The sequence below is a fragment of the Falco peregrinus genome, chromosome 9 (assembly GCF_023634155.1).
Source record: "Falco peregrinus isolate bFalPer1 chromosome 9, bFalPer1.pri, whole genome shotgun sequence".
Lineage (NCBI taxonomy): Eukaryota > Metazoa > Chordata > Aves > Falconiformes > Falconidae > Falco > Falco peregrinus.
Genome location: NC_073729.1, coordinates 12,509,521 through 12,524,084, shown reverse-complemented (window position 1 = coordinate 12,524,084; position 14,564 = coordinate 12,509,521). Strand labels below are relative to the sequence as shown.

General features: G+C 43.9%; 1 protein-coding gene across 3 annotated transcripts in view; it reads left to right on the top strand.

The window, feature by feature from the left end:
* KIAA1549L (KIAA1549 like) overlaps positions 1-14,564 on the top strand; it is a 137,311-nt gene that overhangs the window by 51,155 nt on the left and 71,592 nt on the right. For 2 of the 3 annotated variants that reach the window (XR_008748853.1, XM_055814656.1), the window contains exons 1-4: positions 7,399-10,447; positions 11,826-11,938; positions 12,922-13,141; positions 14,161-14,294. Coding sequence is in view for 2 of the 3 variants with exons in the window: in XM_055814656.1 (XP_055670631.1) it covers positions 7,405-10,447; positions 11,826-11,938; positions 12,922-13,141; positions 14,161-14,294 (3,510 nt within the window). In the remaining variant the exon portion in view is untranslated. Of the gene's footprint in view, positions 1-6,736; positions 7,070-7,398; positions 10,448-11,825; positions 11,939-12,921; positions 13,142-14,160; positions 14,295-14,564 lie in introns of those variants that run through there. The other variant, XM_055814657.1, reaches the window with a different exon arrangement.

The window sequence follows — 14,564 nt, the reverse complement described above, 5'->3', positions numbered from 1 at the left end:
CCTATTATAAAGTCCAAACTTTTTGTTATGAAGGAAACTGTGCAATATGCTATCTCCTCATACCGCTTTTCTCCCCGGAAAACTGTTTCATTTAAACCAAATTCTGGTGGTATGAGGAAAAATAAATAATAGTTTTCAGATATCGGTTTCTAAGATCATTGGGAAAAGGGCTTTTTTTGGTGGGAAGTGGTGCTTGTTTTTAATGACTGGCTCTTGGATCTGGTGACTGTTAGAGGTAAATGGAGGCTAGGATGTGAGCAGCCTCAGGTGCTGCTGAGATCTGCGGTTTAATCCTCCAGTTCAAGCAGCTCAGGTTTGGGAAGTCAGTAGGTGATTTGGGAAAAGTTACAACCCAAACAAATGTGAAAATCATCTTATGGTACTACTGTAAACTTTTTCCAGAAAGAAACTGCTATCAAGGAGGTCACAGAACAGGATTTATTTTGCTGGTTTATTTGCCTTCACTCTTTTGAGAAAGTTAGTGCTATCCCAAGGAAGCAGTTTTCTCCACCTCTCCACCATCCGTTCTTGCCACAGTAGCAGTGTTGGCGGCTGCTGGAAGTGCATGGATTTGGATGCTCCTTCCAGCGCGTTGGCTGAGCCTGGTGATCCCCATCCTGCTGGGCAGGTTCCTCTGGGGGCTAACCCACCCCACCCTGGCTGCAGAAACGGGCGTCAGCCAGGGCTCAGGACGGGCGTTTGTAGGTAGGCTTTTGGACATGGCTATGAATCGCTCCCAGGTTAAATGTTATGCAAAAGGTGTGAAGTTAAGCTACTAGTGTCTTTGTGGAATGGTATCAAAAGCGAGGTGTATGGGGTGCGTAGGCAGTGATGTAGTAGTCGATGTATGGCTGGAATAACAGATATTATGAAGGCACAATGAAGTTTGGCCATTCTGCACAGTCAAAAAGAGCAAAATTTTGATATGTTACATAGGTATTTTTGTAAATGCTTTGCTGAATATTTGTCTTTCATTGGTAGCGTATTTCATACCCTTTGACCCATGAAATCTGCAGTCCTTGTGCCATTTTTCCAATTGTAAACTCTTAAGGAACAAAAAAAGTATAAAATTTTAGGAAACTCTGAAGTAGCTTATATAACATGTATGTTGATGCTATCATCACACTGTGTAGGCTTAATATTTTTCAACAGAAGTAAATTGCATGACCCTGTGAGTAAGGTAATGCCTTTTCCCACTGGTGCAACAGAGGTTTTCTCTATTTCCCTATCGTATCCCATATCAGTCGTATCTGACCTTTGATCACTCAGGCTTTCATAGTAAAACAATAATCATCAGGAAACTTCATACGTGTGAGAAGGAAAAAAATAAATATGCATTTTTTGATATAATAGTGGTATTGTTTTTAACTGGTGATGCAGCCCTGGGATAGCGCTGTCTGTTACTGGGTAGACTGGGATAAAGTGGTAAATGGCCTCTCCCAACAGTACTTATGTTGTAAGTAGATTGTTATTTTTATACATGTTTGTAAGTCACTGACAGTCTGATCTTCTTTTTTTTTTTTTTTTTTTTTTAACTTGGGAATTGCTTTTCTTTGGGGCTTATTGATCTAAACCTGTATAAAATCCAGATTGCTTACGTAATTCAATGTTTGGATATCTGCTGTGCTTTAGAGGGCCACAGCTGCTCTTATATAGATACGATTGTATTCTTAAAACTTGGCCTTTACAATAGTTAATAGCAGTTGGGAATTATTTTCAGTCATATTGTCTCAGAAATTAATAATTAAAGCAAGTTAATGTGAAAATCAAAATCCTGCCTTCAATATACTGAAGGTTATGATGAGACATAAACCTGATGTATAATGGGAAGATGTCTTGGTCAATCATACAATAAAATTTCCTAATGTCCTCTTTATCATCTTCACTCTTAAATGTTACTAATCCGGATGCTCTGTGAGTAATGAAATGGAAGTCAAGACAAAAAAAATTCTGTTGTTGAAGATACCTTTGAGTTGGTATTTCTTAATGGCTCAGAAGTGGCAGAACAATATTTCTCTGCTGCCGTGACAGCAAGGGAAGCTCTGTATAGTCACTGTTCCCTTCGGGAGAGCTGCGGGCTGTTATTCTGTTGAGGCTCTCAGAGGATTTTTTTAGCCTTTTTGTGGAGGGAAATGTTTGAATCCCAATTGTGGCACTTTTTTTTTATTATTTTCTTTTTTAATTTTATTTGGTTGGAGCTAAATTAATTTTGTGAGGATGTTAACAAACAGATACTTATCTATTCTGAGAGGAGCTTTGCTGTTTGCATCCTACAGGCTTCCCTGCAGCGGCTGCTCTTGCTGGTTGCCTGCCAGTGGGCGGGCAGGGCAGATGGGAGGGTGCAGGCTGTGGCATCTGCTGAACACTCGCATTGCTCGTTGTAGATCTTTGCCTTGCTGTGGTGTAAGGCAAACAGGACTGTGGTTTCAAATACTAGCAGCACAGATACGCAATTTGATTTCATATGCCCCAGCTCGAGTACTGCCTGCAGTTTGGAGTACCTCGATGTAAGAAGGACATGAGACTGTTGGAGCATGTCCGGAGGAGGGCAGCAAAGGTGGTGAATGGCCTCAAGGGCAAGACTTGGGAGGAGCGACAGAGGTCACTTGGGTTGTCCAGCTTGGAGAAAGCTGAGAGGTGACCTCGTTGCAGCCTGCAGCTTCCTGGCAGGGGGCAGCGGAGGGGATAATGCCCATCTCTCTGTGCTGCCCAGTGGTAGGACAGGAGGAAGTGGGATGGTGCTGCATCGGGGGATGTTCAGACTGGATGTTAGGAAAGGGTCTTCACCGAGAAGGTGGTTGGTGTGGCACCAAGCCTGTCAGAGTTCAAGGAGCATCTGGATGATGCTCTTAGTCTATGATTTATTTTAGGGAGTCCTGAGAGGAGCAGGGATTTGGACTTGATTCTTACGGGCCCCTTGCAACTTGAGACTTCCTGTGATTCTATGAAATACAGATCTTGTGGGCATGGCAAACAGACAGGCGTTCTCATTAGCCACCACTTATTTCCAGGGGAGATTTGCTTACTGACTAGTTGTCTCACTAGAAATAATCAAACCTGTGTGAAGAATAACATGCAACTGTGGTGTCTCAAGGGCAGAATTTGGACAGTAAGTGAGACCTGTTGCTCCAGAGGTGCAATATTCATTATCCTTTTTTACTGTCACACGTTACTCAGATGTGTGCGTCACTTTCAACTGTTGCCCAGGCACAGGGTGCCTATGCTAATGCGCTAGCCCTTTTGCTTTATTGGGGGGGTGAGGGGAGGTGTTGGTCTTCCTTTTGATCACCTCTGTGCTCTCTGGTCTCTGCTACTCCTTCAGGTGTTCACAGAAGTTCTCAGAAGTTATAAAGCTATGATATTCTCTCAACTGGATCAATTTTTAACTTCCTGCTGTGGCATATTGGAGATGAGAAACATATTAATATTCCTCATTATTGCAAACAAAAAGATCCCTAATCAATGGTAGTTGTAATTAGGTTACTGCTAAGTGGGTTTTGAGATTGTTGAAGGTGGCGATTAGTCCATAGCCTGAAGTATGAAAGGATAACAGGTAATCCTGAGACATGACAAAGAGCTACTGGTATGTACAAGCAGTGGCTCTGCACAATACACATGGGGTGGAGTTCTCATTGCTAATTTCATGTTGATTGGAGTTCATTGTCTTGTTTCATCAAGTGTGTTCAGCTGTTAGTAGATGTAGAAGTGAAATATTTCCCTGTGTCCACCCTTTTTCCACGTAATACAGTCTTGGTTTGCACAGTATTTGGTAAGGATCTGTAGTTGTTGATATGGTCCTACCAATTCTCAAGCAAGAAGTACGTACTTCAGTTTAAACTCCATGTATTGGCAAGATAACTTCGCCTTTTGGACACTGCATCCAGTTACTAGCACGATGTTGAATTTAATGGCAGAAGTTTGAAATGGATACTGATATTCAGTGTCTTTCTATTAAGGTAGAATGAAAGAAAATTTGCTGCAGTGGAACGCCAGCATTGTATATCGATTGCAAAATGTTGTGTAGTTTTTGTAAACCTGCAGTAACTCAAGAGCTTTACTTCACTAATAGATGTAAACGGAAAAATTACCAATTGGTGTGGAATGGAAGAAACAAGAACTGAAGGACTAGAATCAAGCAGTGGTTAGAGGACGTTTTTATTCACTGTTTTGTCTTATTTACATTGTTTGAGATTTCCTTCTTGTCAAAATGTGGTAACATCAATTCAATGCTTTTTTTCAGGTTTATATTGTCTCTCTGCCTGTAATTATTCTCGTTAAACCAAAGCGTGAAGAAATGCATGAGGAATGGTGCAGACTGTGTGCGGATTGATGTTGACAGACTGCTATTTTAGAAAGCAGGAAAACATTGACTTGTTTAATTCCCCTTTAGGACTCATGTCACTAAGTGCTAGAAGAAATCCCATGTGAAGGCTTTGCATTCACTTTTCAGTGTGGGCTTTCAGTTTAGAGGTGAAATGAGACAGTTCGAGGTGTCACAGATCAGGTAACGACACCTTCATCAGCTGAGATGACCTCACAGAAATTTAAATTGCAGGTTGCCTAAGGCCCAACTTTGCAAAGCACATCATCTAGTTTTAATTTCAAGCATATGTTTAAATCCATTCTAGTTAAGCAAAATACATGTCTCCTTCTTTCCTACCGTCTGTTAAAAAGCTGCCTGTCTGTAACAGGCAAGGGGAAGCCATCAGAAGAGTCTAAATCACAGTGTGCCTCCCAGCATATGGAAACCTAAAAGAACTGGTGGAGCACGTAGAATATCAGAGAAGGGCCACACCAGTCATTTAGTTCTCTGGTCCCCCAGCGACACATCACCAGCCACGGCGCAAACACAACAGTGTTACTTCTGTGCTGCAAACATCTCCTGGTGGGCCAGGTTCCCTGGTGGACCCTGCAGCCTCCTGTCCAGCCTGCTGATCTTCTGGTGCAGCTTCATAAAAGCTGATTGGGCTTCCCCTTAACCTGCTCATCTCTCCTTGCTGTAGGTAGCCCTGTGTGTGCTTACCGTGGCTTTTCTCCACAATGCTAGTGTGCAGGTTAGTCTGTGTTAAGTGGAAGGTCTGGGGACTTTTTTGGTTGCTAGGAGGGAAGTGCTCTGTTCTGTTACCCATCCTGGAGCAGCTCCCCTAAACCAATTTGCTTCTGGATTCTATATTCATTCTTGCATTTCAGTGGAGGAAAGATGTCAATGTCCATTCTTCACCATGGCTTAATAAAGCTCTTGAATGCAGGGGTAAAGAGGAAGATCTGTGGTTTGTTTGCTTGGTTTTTTTGGGGGGGAATGTGTGTTGTGGTGTTTTGTGGAGGTTTTTTTTGTAGAGTGAAAATGCCACGCTGAGTGTAATTCCAGCACGTTCCTGTTGAATGCACACAGGAGCCTGAAGGAGTAGTCTAATCATTTGCTTTGGCCTGTGCATAAGGACGGTGGGTGGTGTAGCACAAGGGTATCGCAAGAAAGAACCTTAGCTTTAAATAGGTGCAGCGTGACCCATTTTCCTCTCTCGTGCTGTATGATGTTCTGCTGCTGGCTCCTCTTCGCGTGGGCTGATCCCCTCTGGTGCTGTTGGCTCTGTTGACCCTTGGGTTCATTGGTGGCTGGAACTAATGTCCAGCTCATTTTATAACCATGTCTCTCAAGGTCTGCCCCTGCTTAATCTTCCATGCCGTTACCCCAAAGTTACTCGTAAGGATATGGAGGAGTTTTTGACATCCTTTGTGTCTGATCCAGATGCAGCGCAGCTGGAGGGAAGGGACTTGCTCCATATTGTACCTCTGCTTATCTGTGCAAGGGGACATGACTTGGCATAGTAGCAAGTGCCAGTACTGAGTTTTGATCTATTGTCTTGGGGGCAGGGGAGAAGCAGAGGGTAACACGCCCCCACCCCCCCACCCCCCTTAAATTTTACTCTTGAGTGATTGTTAATCTTTAAATTAGTAAGAATATGAGACTTCCCATGCTACAATTTTAGAATAACTGTAATCATTTTGAGAAAATAAAGCCTAGGAACATTATGGTGTTGAATGTAGAGTAAACTGGTGTTTGAAATGACGTGTTGTACATCTGCACATATCAAAAAAGGAGTTTAATTTCCTAATTTGGTTTGGATCTTGCCCCCCTTTCCTCATGTTCATCCCTGTTTTATTTTCTCCCTTTTATGTCTGTAATTGCATACATTATTAGAACTGGCAAGATGAGCACCTCCAGATGCATCCTACAGGAACCCAGCCAATGCTGACTTTATTCCCATGTCAGACTGCATGCCAAGTCAGTGAAGCTTGGTTGTCAGAATCTATACTCTTCCTGTGCTGCTTCTAAACCCATCTTCTCACATATTATTTTGACACGGGATGACTAATGATAACCTCAAGAATTGTCCCAAGCTGGAGAAGGTGTTTTTTAGTGTGCTGAACTATCCCAGTTAAAAGCAGTATTTTGAAATAGTATGGTCTAGGAAGCTTTCCTTATTCTGGTGTCAGATGAAACAACTTTGGGCATTTATAATCTATCACGTTGTACCTTTCACTGGTTTTTGTGCTTTTTTTTTTTTTTTTAACTGCCTCTGAATTTTTATGCCCTCTGAGTACAATCACTGATTTTACTAAACATAATGCATTTTGTGTTGTGATTTGTTGCAACGGTAACTCCTCTTCCTTCTGGCGAAGAATATACCTCTTCCTTCTGGGGAAGAATATACTCATTTTATTTATTATTTCACAGGTATCAGGCAACAGCATATCAGCGCTGCTCCTTCTACAGGATCTTTTCCTAATTGGAGATCTATACTATCACCGACACGGCCTTCCACAGAAACTAAGACTTCTTCTGTAGCTGATATTTCTATGGGACAGACTTTGGAGAATGCAAACTTGCTTCAGATGATAAAAACAACACTGACTGGCACACGTACGAGGACTCTGGATCAAGCTCATCTGTCACCCACCCTGTATCAAGGCAGTGGAAACAGTGCATCCCAGGAACCCGCTGAAGTTTCAGCTGAGTCACCTCTGAGGTCATCATCTCAAGATGCAGACGAAACAGCTGCTATATCAGGTTTGCCTCAACTTGGTATGTTTGCCACATTGTCCACTACCCCATCACATCTGAGTACAGCTGTGCCATTTCAGCTAATACCATTAGAAACACCCTCCATTTCAAAAGAAAGCACATCAGGATCAGACATGTTTGCTGCTGTTCCATCACCATCATTCTCCTCATTGGTAATTCAGTCACCTCATACCATTAAATTTTCTAAACCAGCTGTACTACCCATCAAAGTGCCTTTGTCTGCAAATCCTGAAGGTTTCTTCAACACAGATTCAGCCAGCTCGCAGGTTAGTGAAAGCAGAAATAGTCCTCTAAGTATGATCACTGTAGTACATTCCGGTATGGTGAATCACGGAAAGGGTCCCCAGTTGTTTATGGGTACCACACCTTTCAATCTGTTTGGATCAAAAACAGTGCATTTCACAGAAACAGTGGGAAAAGGATCTCCTTCAAAAAGGCCCTCTTCTTTGCCTGTACACTCTGATATTCCTGTGTCAAAAATGTACCAGTCTTCCCTGCCAGTAACTTCCAGAAGCCTGTCATGGTTTCCTAATGACAGTATGTATAATGCATCTTCTACTGGAGTAAAACCAAACAGTCAGCCATTTAAGGCAGTGTTGACTGACAGAAATAGTGATACCACTCCTCTGTCATCATCAGTTTTTCAGGATAAAGCAGGGGTTCCTACATCAGTCTTCCATCCTGTGGGTACTCCACATCTAATAATGCAAATGAGTCATCTGCAGTCTTCCACAGCACTGACTAATTGCGCTACAGGCTCTACCAGTGCACCTTTCATGTCATCAGCTTCTGAGAGCCTGGCTGAGGTCTCCAGCTTGACAGAGAGCACATCTTCCCTTTCATTGGCAAAATCACTTGGTCCAGATGCAAAGCACGCTCGTAGTGCAGCGCTGCCAGTACGAGCACTTAGAAGCAAAACAGATTTTCTCTTTAGAAATACAACACGCTCCTCTTTGACAAGCACAAGGTCTGCCTTGCTAACTGAGACAAATGACTCCCTTACTAGGCCAGCACACGCAGATGGTCCCAGTGCAGCAGCAGCCGATAAGGATACTGTGCAAATCCCTTTGACTGTTTCCTTGCATCCCTCTGTGGTGGCTCAGAGTCAGACTTCTGCAGGAGACCTGACCGATGGAGCTCATCAGACAAATGGCATGCAGCTGCCAACTGCTTCTGCACGTACTGTCCCAACTTTGGATGGCTTTCCCATTGCAAGAACAGCTCAACAGCCTTTCACAAGAGGGGTGACAGCAAAGATGTCTGTGAACTTTAACGCTAATAGTGTTCTGCGTTATGGATCTCAGCTTTCAAAAGTTTCTCCTGATATCCAAACCAGTAAACTCCCCAAAGAATCAAAGATACCAGGCACTGTTTTGGAAACAGCCAGGACTAGTTCTGATCTAGCTGCAGTGACTGCATATCTTCCACCTGAAGGTGCAGAAAGTCCAGATGTAACTGCAAATGAAGACAGGAATGTGAGGGCACCCACTGTTGTGACTACACATGCACAATATTCACCTCCAAGAGCTTTAAATCATTCTACCTCTAACCAGACATTACATTCTGTTCATAGAAAGCCGCTCACCTCGCTCTTGCCTTCAGTGTGGGGTACGCTGCCATCACTTGTTTCCATGACAACAGTAATGGACAGCCACAGCTCCAGCTTTTCTGGGATTTCAAATGCTGATTCAAAAAGCAAATTAGGTCCTGTCAGCTCTCCTGAAGTCACAACTTTGGCTTCTACATGGACTAATACAGCACTGCTGTCTTCAGCTGGCGTTAGTGTTCCTTCAGTAAAATCTTCAGTCAAAACGGCAATAAGAGAAGTTCCTCCAAGTAATTCCCCATTGGAAACTGAGCACCATGCACCATACTCAGTAGTTTCAAGTCTGCAAAAGAAAGTTAATACAGATAAGCAGCCACCCTTCTCCACTCCTTCAGCAAACTATATATCTGCAAACTCTAGGCAAAACGTTTTGAATCCACCCTTTGATGGAACAGAGTTGAATAGTTTTCTAGAATCTGATGTAGGTGCATTTGCACTGAAAACATCTCCCATTCGGTATTCATCCCTTGCTACCACTTTGGTACTTGACCCCCTGCAAAAAAACCATGGGAGCACATCTGAAAACATGGCTAATGTCTTCACTGTTGGGGATGTTCACATCAGTATCCGCTATGAAGCACCTCTCCATTTACATGTGCTTTCTGTTAATGATACAGGTGCTTTCCCTAGCTCTCTAGAATCACAAACTGATGCTGGAAAGATTAAGGACTTTGTCATTAAAGTAGGCACACCACCAACACTGGCTTTTCAGCTCGCTGACAACTTGGTTCTTCAGGCCAGCAATGAAAGCAGTGCCATCCACAGCGTACTGCCACCCGAGTCCCCCTCTCCTGCCACCAAGCCTCCTAGCTCAACTTCCCTGCATAGCTTTATTACAGAAGAAGACATCGGTTCTGGCAATTTGCCAGAATTTGCAGATAACCAATTAGAATCCTCGGGTTATTTGGTTATGGCTGATAAAAATCCAGCTACATTTAGTGTGGAGGAGTGGAACGTGAGTGCTACAAGGCATAGTCTAGTTCCCAGTAATATATCTAATAAAGCTACCAAGGGCATCCCATTGCAAACCCCTACCACCAGTGCTCTGCAGTCAGTCATCATAACTGCTGTCCATGCATCACCAACACAACTAACTTCTCCTTTTTTGTCAACAACCAACTTTACCCATTCTGTCATTACAGTGTTATCTGGAGTATCTTCTGGTGCAATACCTACAGTAGGAACTTCAGAAGCAAAACCACTAACAAGAAAATCATCTCCAGCTTCACCAGTGCCAGCTTCTTCCTTCTTTTCTCTAGGCACTGAAAACACACCTTTGCCATCTGTGATGGCTTTAAGCACACCGATACTGACACTAACAAAAAATAACACTGCCACCAAATTGACATCGGACCCAAGCTCAGTAGGGACACACACAGATTTTCCTTTTGCAACAAGAAACGCAACTGCCTCACACGTGGACATGACAGCTATGCTCATCACCCCTAAAAGCACCACGGTCACAGCTTCCATGCTTGCACCCACAGCACATGTACCAAGGCAGATAGAAACACCAGTAACTGACACCCAGAAGTTCCCAAGCTCAGAAATCACCAAAACATCAACCCCCTATCCACTGACAATTACAGCAGCTTTGACATCTATTACAGCGTCAGCGAAAACAACTAGGCTTCCCCCTACTCCCGTGGAAAACACCTCCGCTCCTCCCGACACCACGGCAGCAGCCGCTTTCGCTAACATGACGGCAGCTCCGCCCCTGGATTGCCGCCTCTCCAGGAACCTTATGGTTAAAACAGGTATGTGGGGCCACTGAATTTGCTGACAGGACCTCGCTTGTCTACCTGGGGCAACTGGTGACAAGTGGGAAATACACCGCAGTGTCAGAGAGCATGGGGGCATTAGTGGTTTATCTGGGGACAAGGTGGCTGCGCTTACAAACCATGCAGATAGAAGCGGGGTTGCTAGATAGGGATGGCACTGCCTTTATTTTTAGCTTGGGTTGTACAGTGGATGTGTCAAATGAAGGGGTGAGATCAGGTGCTCTGAAGTTGGGTGGGTGACGGCGGGGATCTAGCAGAACCACCTATGTGGGTGGACATCCCTGTGTGACACGATGGTTTGGTCTCTGCTTTGCAGTAAGGAGGCTGTGCCGCTGGAGGAGATGGTGCAGTAACCTGCCTCGGTCTCTGGCCCCGTTTACATATGAATACTTAATTCTAGCAATAAAGCTTCATTTGAAAATAATGTTTAGTATTAGAGTTGTGCACTTCAGAATGGGAGGATTTTGAGCTCTCGATGTGAACAGTACCACTTCTGTCTCTGTTGTTTCACAGACAGCTTTTCCTTACTGCAGGAGCTCTGAATGGGAGGGGTCTGGAGAGGCTCCTTGCCCTGGCTTCCTGCGGCCACCTTACGGTTGCACAGCCCACCACCAGAAGATGTGTCTCTCTTGGAGATTGCAGCAAAGAACAGCTACAAAAAAAGAGTTTATGACCTTGTGTAGACCTGAATAATACTGGGGACATTGAACTAAGCAGCTTTTGGACCTAATGTATCTTTAGTAGCTGCTGAATATCTACATCAGTAGCATGATGAGTACAACGCCTGTTTCTAAAGATAGAAGTAGCTTATATACAGTATATGATAGAAAGTACTTAAGCGCAACTATAAAACCCTTTCTGCAAATTATAAGAGAAAAAGAAAAGGCTGGTGACAACGTTAATAAAGACACTGTTACAGACACTTCCTAAAAGGAAAATAAATGTAGCAGTGGAGTAACACATTTCTTTGTTTAGCTCTGGCCGTGAAGGTATGAAGTGCACGTCCTTTACGTAGTCGTGCCTGTGTGGCACCAACTCAGTCCCCTGAGCGGCACTGGTCTGTCTGCAGGCAATTGAGTGGCCTCGTACCTTGCTTGGAAAGACAGCGTGGCAAAGCCTTGTTGTTGCTAAAGAAATTGCATTTGTTCGACTCTGAAACCAACAGGCTATTGCCATGGGATGAACAGGGAACTGGGCCCGCTGCTGAGCCGCTGCAGTTCTTGCTGCCTTTGGAGCTGCTGCAGATTCTAGCTGCTTTATCTCCACCCAGCTAGCCCAACATAAAACAATTAAAACCAGCAAACAGTGGCATGGTAATGTCTCCAGCCAACACATGGCTTTTGTTGTTCCACAGTTCTGTTTCTGAACACCAGGAGGATGCTGATCAGCAATTCCTTCAAGGAGAGCGTGAGAAAAGGACTCAACCAAGTGCTGAGACAAGCTTTCAACCAAAACGTCAGCGCTCAGGTAAGCGTGCTGGGCTCACCTGCGTGATCTCACTGACACAGCTCTCCCACCAAGAGAATCCCAGCGGGCTGCAGCTTCAGGGGTGGTTCTGGATGCAGGAAGCCTCTTGGAGGGGAGCGCCAAGCTTTTCCTATAGAAAGCAGGCACAGGTGGCACCCACTCCGGGGGTCTAAAAATATAAGGACTGCTCCAAAGCTTTTACCACTTTACCTGATAAAATCGAAGAGAGAAATGCAAACTTATTTTTGGTATGTTCCCCGAAACGACTATGACAACAACACTTTCTTCCTCCCCCTGCAGCTCAGGAATGACTCCGGTTCACAGTCAGCCAAGCGCTGCTGAGCTCAGCCTGGATCAACTGCAAGAGCAGGGCTGGTAAAGGGGGTGTCATTACTGTCAGTCCACTCACTGGTTTGAAAACCCAGTACCTGACAAGTGCAATTCCACAGGGACAAAATTCCTGAGCAGGGAGAAAACACATTTTATTGAAAATAAACGAGGGTGAAGTGTTCATCACTTTGCAGCTGAATTGCATGAACCTCTGCATAGCTGCGTGTAAGAACAGACTGAGGTGGGTTGCTGGAGCACTCTGCTCTGCAATGCAGGTTCCCGGACACTTAGGCAGGAGTTTGTGCTGAGTCCAAGGCTGTTATGAGTTTACTCCTAAGTTAGTATATTCATAAGTAAAATGTCCCAGTATCTATACATGAATGAAGCCCCAGCCTAAATTAGGGGTGTGTGAGCTGTCGTAGCAAGACTGCAATGTTTCAGTTTGGAGCACGCGCTGCATGGATCGGGTCCAAAGCTCTGAGCAATTCTGCTAATACCATGTGTCTGGTCTGACACTAACTGTTCCTGTAAGGTTTATAGGAAATTACAGCATAAAAAACCCTGCAAGAGGGGCATGTTCAGGATGAGAAGTCCTATCAAATAGTGGTTGAACTGGAGGGGAAAAAAAAAAATCATGTCCTTTTGTGTTTTAGGTCGAAGTCCTGGAGCAATCAAGTAACTTAACAGTTGGTTACTACGTTACACGGGGGAGACTGGTTTTTATGCCCACTGCTGTGATTGAAAGGCTTCTTGCATATGGCATTAGCAACGCCACAGCAGACATAAAGCAGCACGTACCACATCTCCAGTCCGTGGTAGCCCTGGCCTTGCCATGGAAGCCCCTTCCTGCGTACCACTTCCAGCTGAAAACAGGTGAGCGAGGTCCTGCCCGTGCCCAGGGTTGTGTGTTAACAGTTCAGTGCATAGGGATGATTCTCCTCCTCCCTCTTGCCATCCTGCCTCCCATGTTGATGCTCCCGGCACAGGCAGGACAGATGCTGTGTTGTGCATCTCTGCCCTTTGTGATGCTCTGCTGTCACCTCTGCTGCCCTGTTGTGAAATGAAGTGGCGTTGCGTTAGGGATGTCACGGCAGTATGCTTGACTAAGAATTGGTGGTCTGTTGAATAGACTTTAATGGACAGGTTGTGCAGTAGCACGTGTGTCTCTTTTGAGAACAGTCAGATGAGAAACATGACTATATGATATAAATATATATCTATCTACACACACAGATTTTTCTGTCTGAACCCGTTGGATTTGACCTGGGTCCCAGCTGTCTGACCCAGGCTCACTGTTTAACCCTTCTGTACTGTAGCAAGCATCAGGGCAGAGCAGGTGCAGTGCAGCAGAACAGTGTAAGGTACAAAAGGGCAGAGTGTGCTGTAAAACAACATATCCGATTGTAAAAAGATTTCTTATGTGCGTGTTTACATGTTTATATACACATACTTAGTGCAATTACCTAGTTAAGTACATTTTTTCCTAGCTCAAACAGAATGAGAATCAATATTATGATTGATTATGTCTTGCAAGAACAAATGACCTGCAAGATTTAAGAGTATAACCTGTGTTTTGGAATGATTTCACTCACTGTCTGGCTCTGAGTAAGTATAGGTACATTGAACTGGTCTTACCATCTTATATGTCACTGTTGAAACAATCTCCATTTGTTTGTGAAGGCTACCAGCTCTAATAACGCAATGTAATTCTTACATTTTTGTCTTAATTAAGGCTAGTTTAGCACAGTGCTTGAATGACATAAACCGATCCTATGTGACGTTATCGTCACCTGCTTAATTTGTGACTTGATTGTTTTGCTGTCAGGTATTACAGGAGTTATGCCACCAAGAATATTTTGCCCACATACAAATAGATTTTATTCCTTTTCCAGAGCTGCAGTTTGTGGGTCAAACAGACAATATACAGTCATGCAAATTTGTTCAGACCATGGAGCAGCGGTTACAGAGAGCATTTCAGGATGCTGAAAGAAAGGTCTTAAACACCAGCAACAACTTAACAGTTCAGGTACCATGTTGTGTGGTCTGGCACTGCCTGTTGCCAAACTCTCTGTGTTATTTTTTCGCTATGTGTGTGCTTGTATTTAAACATAAGGCCTTTGATAGCCACTATGGGAGTGAGTTTATGCTTTCATTTGAAAGATTGTTTTATGTATTGCAGGAAAACTTATAAATGCATGAATTACAGAAGACGGTTACTGTTATTTTCATGAATTTGAGTTTTACTGTTTGCAGCTAAATGATTTAAGTGAAGTTCAGATAAAAATAAATATGTAAA